General features: G+C 38.1%; 1 protein-coding gene across 1 annotated transcript in view; it reads right to left on the reverse strand.

Annotated features, from left to right (window-relative positions):
* Window positions 1-1,826: 1,826 nt before the first annotated feature.
* Window positions 1,827-13,424, reverse strand: part of ASCC3 (activating signal cointegrator 1 complex subunit 3) — a 515,455-nt gene continuing 503,857 nt past the window's right edge. The window contains exons 38-41 of the mRNA XM_007942265.2: window positions 11,151-11,298; window positions 6,612-6,821; window positions 2,067-2,242; window positions 1,827-1,974 (exon numbers count right to left, since the gene is read on the reverse strand). Coding sequence (XP_007940456.1) covers window positions 1,827-1,974; window positions 2,067-2,242; window positions 6,612-6,821; window positions 11,151-11,298 — 682 coding nt within the window. The remainder of the gene's footprint in view (window positions 1,975-2,066; window positions 2,243-6,611; window positions 6,822-11,150; window positions 11,299-13,424) is intronic.

A 13,424-nucleotide genomic window follows, 5' to 3' on the forward strand; every position in this document is an offset into this window, starting at 1 on the left:
ATTTATCTTCTTTGACAAATATAACAGAAATTCTCCTTTCTTATCACTCCTATGTCCAAGTAAGACGAACTGGTAGTGCAATAGTTAAAGTGCTCAGCTGCTAACTGAAAGGCTGGTGGTTCAGACACTCCAGCTGCCAGAAGTAGTAGAAGTTCTGGTGATCTGCTCCCACAAAAATTATACTACAGGGCAGTTCTATTCTGTCAAACAGGGCTGCTATGCATCAGAACCAACTTGATGATACACAATACCACCCCTACCACCACCAAATGCCCAGTGTTGTATGTCAAGTATATTTCCACTACCTACACCAAGCTGGTCTCTAACAAAATAAAAATGGTGTTAAAATGATAAAAGTGAAGACAATGAGATTGTTCCTCCTCAGGTCCTTGTATGGACTGGTGACTGTTTATTTATACTATTCTTTTTTTTAAATTCCAATAAATCAATGGTTAAAAGTATAAATCTAAAGTAAGAAACAAGCTCGGCCAAAGGAAAAGCAGAAGAACTTTTCATGTGAACTAAACTTCTGAGATTAGAGTCCTTCAGATACCTCATCCCACTGCATGGTGTTTATACTAATTATTTAGGCTTACTTTTGGGAAGTTAATGTCCTGGTTCCTCCCACCCTACTTTTAGCCTATTTTTTTAGCATGGAAAAGTACATAAGCAATATGTTCTAATTTCTGAAAAACTTCAAAATTCTAGTACTTGTGAAGGTTATACTGGGGGAAGTTTATTTTAAAATAACTGACCTTAGGGCCAGAAGTACCTCAAATTACTTCACAGACATAGACTTTCATTCTAATAGTATATGGATATTAAATTCTGACAACTTTTGGGTTTGAAAAAACTATTTTTCATGATAGAAATGGTCTGAACATAGAGTAATTTCCTTCATCACAGTTGAAATCCTACTTGTAGGGGTAGAAAATTTTCTATTTGTCTCAGACCCATCCTGGAGAGCATAAAGACAAAGAAGTGTCCTATGTGGTTTGAACATGTTACAAGATGAATTAGAATGCAAATTTCTCCTTGTGTAAATATGTAAGAAAGACAGTGGAAGTGAGGTTTTAAAGGATCAGGGAAAGGAAAGAGGAATAGAAGAGAAAGAGGGGGCAGAATGGAAAGAAACAGAATAAATAATTGGGCCTACTCGTTTCAAAGTGGCACTCTAAATATTTTATTTCCACCAGTTACAGTATCTATATTTTCTAAGATCAGTATATTCTATTTTCTTTTTATAATCACTGGGCTCTGTCATACAATTTTACCTCATATTTTATTAACATTTATGACTATAAGAAACTCTTGAAACTGCTTCAATGTGCAGTCAAAGTATACATTTTGCTAACAAGACACATTGTGTGTCACTGTATAGATTTATCCTATATATTTTTTTTGCTGCAGAGTTAGAAGTCTGTTACAACACATCCTATAACTGCCAAGTCTCGAAGTTGTTTCTTTTTGAATAAAAGAATCCGATATTCATGTAAACAGTGCATTGTGAGACGTGAAATATTGAGTGATAATTCCTAAACAGCATCTCAGATCTGCACCAATGGAAAGATTCTCCTACATGCTTACTCATTTTAGATACCAAGAAATCCATGAAAATGGCATGATAAAAGGCAACATTTGTTTTAAGGTCATCACAGCTAACTTTGTGTTGCTGGAGTCAATACAGCAGCCACTGTCAATTTCCTGGGTGTCTTGAGGTTAGAAGTGGATTCCACTAAGGCAAACATTAAGTAATTCAACTTTGTCTAGATGACTGAATAGTCAGACTTCATAACCCTTCTTTCAAATGGATAGTTCAGGTCAGGTTACTTCACTGCCAGGTCAGTAAAGGCATCAGAGAGCTCCATGTTGACCTGTGTAGAAATGCTTGCTGGTGTGATATTGAGATAAATGTCATATTGCTGGTCCAGGCCAAGGTAGCAGTCACTCATGAGATACAGTGTGTAGATATACCTAAGATATAAAAACAGAAATGAAATACCACTTTTCTAAACCACAGTTATATTTATTTTTTTCCAAAATTTTGGTAGTGAGATTGTGCTTACCTTCCCGGTAATTCAGGGGTATAAAAAGAAACGGAAGCAACATGATGATTTCGAACATATCCTATTCTTTTCAAAGCAATAAGTTCTTTCTTATCCACTTCTCCTAATATCAAAAACCATCCTTCATCTTTTACTTTGGGAAACTGAGGGGCAACTGCAGAGCTATCTTGTTTTCCCTGTAAATCAGTAAAAAAAAACAAGGCATTAGTAATGTCTAGACCTTCCACACCACTTGCTCGTACACTTTCTCTTACTTGAAGGCTGTAAATCTACACGGTTCAGCATCACTATCTGAAATGTTTTTAATTTTCTTCCCCTCTGATTTGACGTCTTTGATATACCACCTACATTGCTTCACGCTTTCTATATGCTGAGCAAATAATCTGAGAAGCTGGTCTATATGAAGAATGCAGCATCAGGATTGAAAACCAAAATCAAACCAAACTCACTGCCATCGAGTCAGATCTGAATCATAGGGACCCCTTCTTGGGTTTCTGAGGTGGTATTACTATGGAAGTAGATTGCCCAATCTTCCTTCTGAGGAGTGGCTGGTGGGTTTGAATGACCAGCCATCTGGTTAGCAGTCAAATGCCTTAGACATTATACCACCAGAGCTCCTATGAGGATTGAAGGAGGACTCATTAACAACCTGCGATATGCACACAAAACAGCCGTGTTTGCTTGTGTTTTATTGACTATGCAAAAGCATTCGACTGTGTGGATTATAACAAATTATGGATAACATTGAGAAGAATGGGAATTCCAGAACACTTAATTATGCTCATGAAGAACTTGTACGTAGACCAGGAGGCTGTCATTCAAACAGAACAAGGGAATACTGCATGGTTTAAAATCAGGAAGGGAGTGCGTTAGGGTAGTATCCTTTCACAACATTTATTCAGTCTGTATGCTGAGCAAATAATCTGAGAAGCTGGATTATATGAAGAACACAGAGTCAGGATTAGAGGAAGGCTTATTAACAACCTGAGATATGCAGGTGACACAGTCCTGCTTGCTGAAAGTGAAGATGACTTGAAACACTTACTGATAAAGATTGAAGACTACAGTCTGCAGTATGGATTACACCTCAACATAAAGAAAATGAAAATCCTCACAAATGGACCAATTAGCAGCCTCACAATAAATGGAGAGAAGACTGAAGTTGTCAAATATTTCATATTACTTGGTTCCACAGTCAACACCATTGGAAGCAGCATTTAAGAAATCAAACAACGTACTGCACTGGGAAAATCTACCTCAAAGGTGCAAAAGACCTCCTTAGAGTGCTGAAGAGCAAAGATATCTCTTTGAAGACTAAGGTACACCTAACCCAAGCCATGGTGTTTTCAATCACCTTATACTCATGTGAAAGCTGGACAGTGAATGATGAAGACCAAAGAAGAGTTGATGGCTTTTGAGTTGTCGTGTTGGGAAAGAATACTGAGAGTACCATGGATTACCAGAAGAACAAACAAATCTGTCCTAGAAGAAATGCAGCTGGAGAGCTCCTTGGAAGTGAAAATGGCTCAACTTCGTTTTACCTACTTTGGTCATACTGTCAGAAGGGACCATTCCCCAGACAAGGGTATCATGGTTGGTTAAGTGGAGGGTCAGCAAAAGAGTAGAGAAGGCCCTCAATGAGATGGACTGACACAGTGGCTGCAACGATGGGCTGGGGCATAGCAAGGATTGTGAGGCTGGTGGCACAGGACCGGGCAGTGTTTCACTCTGTTATACATAGGGTCACTATATGTTGGAGCTGACTTGATGGCACCTAACAACAACAACCACCACCTTTCTTCAAGATCCTCGAATCACATTATAGACACTACTTTTCTGGCTATAACAACCAGAATATTAGGCTCAATTAGAATAGAAAGTCCTGAATCTTGACATCTAAATTAGTAAATTATTATACCATTCTTATAAATGATGTTCTATATTTAGATGAATAAATTAAGATACAAGAATGTTAACCAAATTTTCCAAAGCCTTATTCACAAGGACCTGATGCTTAGGGGAGAAAACCCTAGAGTCTGGACTTCAGAGATACTGTTGTTAGTTGCCACCAAATAAATTCTGACTCATGACAACCCCATGTGTGCACAGGAGACCTGTGTCATAAGGTTTTCAGGGCTGTGACCTGTTGGAGGCAGATTGCCAGGCCTGTCTTCTAGGGCACTTCTCTGTGGGTTTGAATAGCCAAACATACTGGCTAGTGGCTGAGTGCTTAACTGTTTGTGCTACCCAGGTGCTCCTGACCTCAGAGAATAATGAGTGCTATATTACTAACTGCCCCCCCCTTAACAATAAAACATTAAAAAAACACATATTTTAATAAGGTGTATTAAAAAAATCTTTTCTCTGAGGAACAGAAAATTATAAGCTAAGCAATTATAAAATATATTAATCACTGCAATCTAAGATTATTCCAGTGATTCATTAAGATAATAACTTTGTGGCATAAAATGTACTAATAATGATATGCTTTTAATTAGCCTTCACTCAGTATTCCAGAAGGAGATTTTTCACTTACGGTATTTTAAAAGAGTTCAGAGAGCAATGCATTTTTATAGCATTCAGAAACAAAAGTTAGAATTTTTTAAGCATAATTAAGCATAATTTTTAAGTGGTAATATTAAGATTAAAAGAATCTTAGTTTTCTCCCATGGTTTTATCTTTATCATTATCTCTATTTTTTTCTTCTAAGTTGTATTATGTTAAAAGAAAAAACCAAACGCACTGCTGTCGAGTCATCTAAAAATGCTTATACGAAAGGCTCTGAAATGGCAGTGCCAATCAGTTCATATTAAATATGAATCATTTTCAGAAGCACAAATCAAATGAATCGGGGCTTAGAGAAACAGTACTGAAAAGACATCCTGGTAACAGAAAGTTGCTAACCATTTTTTCTGGTTATCTAGTGCCGCTCTGACAGGAATATACCACAAATGGGATAACTTGACAAACAGGAGTTTATTCTTTTACAGTTCGGGAGGCTAGAAGTCCGAGTTCCAAGTGCCAGGCTCTAGGGGCTGTGTGAAAGCCTCTCAACCTTGGGCTTCAACTCTGCCTCTTGCTCCCGGCTCACTGAAGCTAGAGGCATCTCTTCACTCAGGCAGCTACTGGCTGCTGAGACTAATAAGCCCAAGTTCGACAAATAAAATGGCACAGTCCTGATGTTACCAAAGCACATGTCAGGCCATTAGTTCAAGTCCATTGATAGTCCCAAGGTCGGCAGAGCATGGCAGGCTGCTGAACAACGACATGGCTACATGCAGGGTTCAAGCGTGCCATAAGCTAGACACCATTCCCAAAGCTGTTTCTTATATATGGGAAGCAAACTACATACCCAAAGCAGCTACTCAGCTCCTCCAACAGATCCCACCATGGACTTAATTACCAATCTCACCATGGGGAATAACTCCATTCAGCTGTCCAGCCACTCAACCAGGCCCAGCCAAGTTGACACAAATGTAACCACCACACCATTTGTGTGTGAAAACAAGGGAAAAAGACAAATGAACTACAAACTCACTAATCCAAAGCCAAACTCACCGCTGTGCAGTCAATTCTGACTCATACTAACCCTACAGGACAGAGTAGGATTGCCCCATAGGGTTTCCAAGGCTGTAAATCTTTATGGGAGCAGACTGCCACCCCTTTCTATCTCTGAGTGGCTGCTGGGTTCAAACCACTGATTTTCTGGTTAGCAGCTGAGCGCTTCAGCAACTGTACCACCATGGCTCCTCTCAACCTCACTACTAAGGGCTTATTCTAGATATGGGAAAGCCCCTGATCCACTGGGCAAAAAAGTAGATTTTCTTTTTCAATTGCCATGGTACCAAAACACCAATCTGTCTACATGCTGTGTACTCATATTCTCAAAGGATCAAATAATTAATTTCAGCAGAGGCAAAGAAATGATGACAGTAATTTAAAATACAAGTACTATACTTTTTGGCCTGCATCAACACTGACAAAGCTCTTTCAGACACATTATAATGACAGAAGTGGGCAGATGTGACAAGTGAGGCTCAGAAACACTTGGCAATTTACTGATATTCATAAAACTGACTAAGTGGTAAAACTTCGGACCTCATCTAAATCTAGGCCAGTGTGGCCTCTGGGGCAGTGCTTCTCAAACTTAAATGTCTTTAGAAGTCACTTTGCGTGCTAGATAAAAGCACAGCTTTTGAATCCCTCTTTCTGAGATTCTGATCCAGGAAGTCTGGAGAAGGGCCAAGGGATCTGTACTTTAAAAGGCACTCCAAGAAATTCTGCTGCACTGAGTCTGTAGACCGTAGTTTCAGAACAGTAGACAAGGCAATATTTTATTATGTGAGTTGGAGATTCTGGAGTGGAAAAATGGCACACGAGGAGAAAACAGACTAATGTCAAAAGACTGACTCTTGCTGCTTAAGGCCAGTTGAGAAAGCAGGATTCATGAATGACACGGACACATGAGCAATATAAAAGATATGTGTGGTGGTGCATGCTGGTATCTAGTGTGAAGAATGTGAGAATGGAAACCAAATACTATACCTTGTGGAACCCAATGTGGACTTTCCGCAGGCTGACTTGAAGCACATACTCTTGGTCAGCATGCAATTTGATCCATTTGTTGTCATCTCGTTTGTCTGAAACCAGAGTTGGGATAGACAGTTCATTCTGTCCTTCAACTGAGTCATTCCACCAGCCTTTAACACTCAAGCTGACATCTATCACTGGCAAGCAAGATAAGAAATTCCATGCCTGAATGAAAAAAAGAAAGGAAAAATAATAGAGGAATGTTTAGTGAAATTCAGTGACCAATTAAGAGAGTGTATCTTTTTTAAAAAAATGAACTTTTAAATTTTGAGATAATTCTAGATTCACATAAAATTGTAAGAAATAATAGATCTTGTATATTGTTTTTTCCAGTTTCCTCCAATGGCAGCATTTGCTGAACTATAGCAAAGTATTACAACTAGTATATATTGACATTGATACAGTCCACTGATCTTGTTCAGATTTCTCCAGTTTTACTTGTACTCATTTGTGTGTGTGTAGAAATAGTGAGTTTTTAACTCATTACCTTAATATCCTTTTAAAAATAACTAAAGATTTATTCTTTCTAAATGTGTGATCTCCTTACTACCAATTTCTTCGATATTGAGTGGCTATTGGCTATAATATATAGGTCCCTGGGTAGTGCAATACTTTGTGGTTGACTACTAATACAAAGGTTGGCAATTCGAACTCACCCAGTGGGACTATGGAAGAAATGCCTAGCAATCTGCTTCTGTAAAGATTATAACCAAGAAAAGCCTACAGAACAGTTGTACTTTGTAACACACGGGGTTGCCATGAGTCAGAATCAATTCCATGGCAATGTTTTGGTTTTTTTCAAATTGACTCTGTGTCCCTGGGCATGCCCTATGTGTTGACCACTAGCTGAAAGGCTGGCAGTTTGAACCTGCCCAGAGGTACCCTGGAAGACAGGCCTGGTGATGTGCCTCCGAAAGGCCACAGTTTCAAAAACTCTGTGGAGCAGGTCTGCTCTGCACATGAGGGGTTGTCATGAGTAGGGAGTGACTGGACGGCAACTAGCAACAACACACTCTACTAAACTTGTACTGAGTTTAAAAATATTTGTTGTTTAACTGGCTTGCTTGAAAGCAGTATTTATTCTACCATTTATGGAACTTCTGAGTTAGAGAGCATTACTTGGGTATATAAAGGTACTGGGAATAAAATTTGTGTTGTAATTGTTGATGTCAACCAATACCATCCACTGACCACTTATTGTACAAAATGCTTTTATTTTTGTCTATACTCCAAATTATCCTATTTATTCTGAAAGAAAAACATTTTTATATGTCTATAGGTCATAAGGAACCCTATAAATCTAGGGTTCCTTTTAGAAGAAAATACGTATTTTTGGCATTATCTTGCTGAGAATACCACTTAAAAGGACACATATTAAAAGAATGGAAAATACCCACTGTATTCTTGCTCTTTAAATTGAAAGACAGTTCTGAGAAATCAGTATGCAAAAAGTGCTCGTCATTACTGCATGAATGAATGAAAAAAATTTTAAGTCCATGAAAAGTAACATGAGTAACAATGTAAACTCAATGATAAATAATTATTGTCATCCTTTTCTAGGATTTATAATTGTGTGGCAATATCACTATCAGTCAAAAAATTTTCTCAATAAATTGGCTGTTTTATAAGTTGCTATTTTCTAAATTAGTTTTAAAAAGTACATTATTACTTTATTTTTGGTTTTTCTTTCTTTCTTTTTTTTTTTTTAAATATATACCATGTTGTTATTATTGGGTGCCATCGAGTTGTCTCCAACTCATAGCAACCCTATGCATAGCATTTGTTGTTGTTATGTGCCATGGGAATCAGACCCGACCCATAACGACCCCTCCTTGGATTTCCGAGGCAGTATCACTATGGAAGTAGATCACCCAACCTTCCTTCCGAGGAGTGGCTGGTGGGTTTGAACTGCCAGCCTTCTGGTTAGCAGTCAAGTGCCTTAGGCACAGCATGTTGTTGGTGTTGTTGTTATGTGCCATCGAGTCAAACCCGACTCATAGCGACCCCTCCTTGGGTTTCCGAGGCAGTATCACTACGGAAGTAGGATTGCCCAACCTTCCTTCTGAGGAGTGGCTGGTGGGTTTGAACTGCTAGCCGTCTGGTTAGCAGGCAAGTGTCTTAGCCACTATGCTACCAGAGCTCCCAGCATAGGGTTTGCTTATAAGGTTTGACTTCTTGTCTTGTTAAGACTATACCAAAATTGAAGACTATACCACATTGAAGTGGGGTGGTGCTGATAAACCAAACTACCCTTTAAGAATTAAAAAAATGTGAGTCAATGCAAATTTTCAGTCCAACTATCTTGTTACTTGTCTTGAGAATCTGAAATTATAGGTGAAACTAGATCTTGAAATAGTCAAGTCGTAGAGTGGTCTACTCTGTGCTTCAAGGTAACAATGATGGCCCATTCCCAGTTGAGAACTCACAGAACCATTTCATGTTCTTCTGAAACTGGCCTGAGTGCAAAAGTGATCAAGGAGACTCTTAAATACACAATGTCTGTAAAGAATTTAATTTTGGGAGATAATACAGGAACATTTTCCATATGATGCAAGAGTTCATGTTTCTTTACCTGTACCACTAAATTATTAACCAACAGAATGTTTTCTGTTATTAGCATTTCCTTGGGATTTTACTCTGCAAACCCCCCTAAAAGTCAGATCTTGTTTTATATACAAGTTACCTTTTTTGTAGCACTTAATATTATTATTTCTCTACCACAATGTGTACACATATATTTGTTAGGTATATATATATTTATGTATATAAAACATGAGCTATTTTTAAAGAAACTGCTAAGACATTTCAATACCAGCCAAACATATTTATCTGAGGATTAATCTTCATCTATTGAATCAGGCGAGAGCACTACCATGCATACAATTATTTAATTAGCAGCCAAATCCTCTGCCAGTCAGCAGCCGTTCCAGGCATACTGATGGGGTAGAAGATGCAAATCTCACAGTCATACTGCTTTTTCTCATTACTACTGCAATTAGCACTTAAATTGATGCTTTAAACATACTAATTTCTGGAATAATTCAGGATTTGTATGTTACCTGGGATCGCCTCACTGCAGAGCCGACACCAGATTGCTCTGCAAATTGAAGCACTTTTGAGCCAAATAACCATCATCATATCAGACAGAGCCAATTTGCATTTGGTTTTAAAGATAACAGAATGGCAATTTATGCAAATAAATTAAGTAAGTTTACTTCTGAGTTCTCTCTGAACTAATTATAACAATGTTCTAATTTTTCATCAAATCTGAAACTTGGCTTGAAATCAATGTATGTTATGTTAGAAATCTGTTGTTGCTAATGGAAGCCTTGTTTTGATTTAAATATATTGTTTTTATTCACAATTTTAATGGTAATTTAGTTAGAAAGGTAGGCATTTATTATGAATATTTAAACAGTTTTTGGTGCCAATTTTGGGTTCAACAGAAACTGAACAATCAGACTTTAATGCCTGTTACACTTTTTTCAAGTCTGGCTCAAAAATAAGTTCCACCAGAAAAAAAGACATGGTTTAGAAGTTTATTTTAACACCTGCATTTGCAAATCACTATGTTACTTATGCTATAAATCCTGAGCATTTACTCTGATATGTTTAGGGTAAAACTGCTTAAGACTTAAAGTCTAGATATGCCAAATATTTCTGGCATCATTCATTCATATTTTTTGCCTTCCCAAAGATCATTTGGAGAGATGACCCACATTGTCTTTCACAACATAAATTTAGTTTTCTATGTAAGTCATACAGTAGACAAAATAAGGACTTCATTTGAAAGAACAGAACAAGGAAGCAATTAAAACAGAGGAGGGCATAAAGAAGTAAATGAGGGAATTGCAAAGAAATATATCTAAGCATACAAAAAAGGAAAACTACTCTAAAGAGAGAGATTAAAAGGGTTCTGGGTCATGCAGCCTTGTACTGGGTAAGCTACATGAGGCCTTTCTCAGCCGGCTTAACAGCATTATACTGAAACAACTTCTACTAATGCTGATACTACTACTAATTAAGGACCTCTGGTGGTGCTGTGGTTAAAGCATTGGGCTACTAACCCAAAGGTCTGAGGTTCAAACTCACCAGCCACTCATGAGAGAAAGAAGAGGCAGTCTGCTTGGAAACTCTTTTGGGCAGTTTTACTCTGTCCTGAAGGGTCATTATGAGTCGGAATCGATGCGATGACAGTGGATTTTTTTTTTTTTTGGTTAATTATCATTAGCTTTTATGCCATTAATTGAGTTCTTATTCTATGTCATTAACTACATAAAGGAGTTTACATAATAACATCTTGCTTAATTTTCACATGAACTCCATGAGGCAGGTATTATGTTTTCATGCTCATAATCATGGTTAGCAAATGGTAGAGGTGGAATTTAAACACAGGTAAGTCTGGCTCTGGAGTCATGCTCTAAATTAGAAAACTTTGGTGTAACATACAGACACAGCAAGGGAGTCTTGAAAACATGGATGAGATGGTCTTACCTGCTTCACTTTTGCTGGCTGTAGCTCACTTTGAACAATGGAGCCAAATACATGGTCTTTCCCTTCACAGGCATGGATCAGCTCAGGAAGGCACTCAATGGGCCCCTGGTAACCAGCACGTGGGCCCTTAATAACGGGCTTCCATTTCCTAAAAGGTAACATCAACATCAATACAAATACTTCTTTTACACCACAAATGAGATTTTCTGACAATGATCATTTCTTTAATCAGAATGATATCGTTCCACATCTTACTTTGGTGAGTAGCAACTGGGGTCTTAAAAGCTAGAGATTGGTCATCTAAGATCCAACTATTGGTCTCTCCTATACAGAATAAAAGAAAGAGTGAGGGAAATCAAAGATACATAGGAACAGTTGGTCCAAAGGTCTAATGGACCATAAGAACCTCAGATTATATGATCCTGAGACCAGAAGAATTAGATGGTGCTTGGCTACCAACACCAACCATCAAACGCAATGTAACACACTGCCATCAAGTCAGATCCAACTCATAGCAATCCCTCCTTGGGTTTCTGAGGTGGTATCACTATGGAATTAGATTGCCCAACCTTCCTTCCGAGGAGGAATAAAAATTGGAGATCTGGACACAGTGGGAGAAAAAATATGGAACAAAATTAAAAAACATAAAAAAGACCAGGCTTACTAGTTGGACAGAGACTGTTGAAACCCTTAAGATTATGATCCTGAGTAACCCTTCCAGTCTGGAATTGAACTCACTCCTGTGGCTTAACTTTCAGCCAAATAATAGACAGGCCTATGAGCCAAATAAGATGCACGTCTTAGAACAAGCAACCATGGGAGATCAGATGGGCAGCCCTGGCACAGGGAGAAAGGGAGGGAGGGAGTAAAGCATAGGCATGAAGGACACAGGGAAAGGGTAACCACAGGAAGGAAGTGGGAGGAGCGCTGTTACAATGCAGGGACTGTAATCAGTCAGTGTCACAGAACAAAATGTGCATGACCTGTTGAACATAAAAGAAATCTGCTTTGTAAAATTTCACCTAAATCACAATAAAAAAAAAACAACTATATATAGCTTGTTTTTTAAAAAATAAGATCACTGCATAACTTTTTAAAGGCCATTACTGTATGTTTTAACAATAGCCAGCAATCTCTAAGATATCAACCCAAGGCAGTACTGCTATCACTACATAAAATGTGTAACTCATGTGTGAGCTCAGTAAATACTTAAGGTTCACAGGCAGTTGATGTCTACCTACAGGAAGGCGCTAATGTGCATTAATGCTTCCGTGTAGATAAAGTACTGATCTGGAACCCTAACATAATTTTAATGGATGCAGGTAAATGGATCCAATATAATTACTTCAATAAAGTTTTAATTATAAATTGTTGGGAACATAAGATTAAAAGTACATTGTAGGAATCTCTCTGAGATTTATAAACACAAGTAGTGAAAGATCCAAGGAATGTGGACTGTCTAATTTTCACTCTCTGGTTCTTGTTTATGTAGCAAGAAAAAAATATAACTGAAATTATATGACCATAGCACTTTTAAGGGTGACAGCAGAGAACTGGATGAAGTCTCAAAGGCTCCAAGCAGCTTCCAAAACAGACATGTGTGCTATGTGCAGTAGTATCCTTATGTGCCTGCTTTGCTGCTGAAACCCAACTCCAATAACTTTTAGTTTACATTGGAAGAGTTTTCAAAATTCAGCTGCAGAAATACATGAGGTATCCGTCTTTTCCTTCATGTCACCTGCTGCTGATATGACTTACTCTCTGAATGTGCCTTTCAGCTGTCAGGAGCAGCCTATGGTAAGGACTTAAGCACCAGGACAACCAGTGCCCTGGAATCCAGGACATTTGAGTCAAAACAAGGGGCTTTCCTGAGGAGACCTCATGTATGCTTGAGATTCTTGTTGGCACCTGTACCTGGATGCCTGAAATGACTGCTACTCCTTGTCCAGCTGACAAGAGGTAGACAGTGCATGATCGCAAGCGGTAGCCAGATTGTTTTGCTTCTGTACATGACTGTGAACCAACATTCTGGCTGTAAAACATCTCTCAATTGGTGTGAGACACTGGTGTGAAAGAAACATTTTCATTTAAACACTGCCTACCTTGCTTGTATTATGCACTGTTCCTTTCCTTATCAAATTATTTGTAGCCATGTCTATAGGACTGAAGGGTTAAATGATTTGATGCCAATATAAATTCTTTAAAGCAAAGAGTATCATGTGAACTGCTAGTATATTTAACTATCCAGTTTTGAACATTTTGTATAGGCACAAT

The sequence above is a fragment of the Orycteropus afer genome, unplaced genomic scaffold (genome assembly GCF_000298275.1).
Source record: "Orycteropus afer afer isolate SDZICR_OR568_19922 unplaced genomic scaffold, OryAfe1.0 scaffold00087, whole genome shotgun sequence".
Classification (NCBI taxonomy): domain Eukaryota; kingdom Metazoa; phylum Chordata; class Mammalia; order Tubulidentata; family Orycteropodidae; genus Orycteropus; species Orycteropus afer.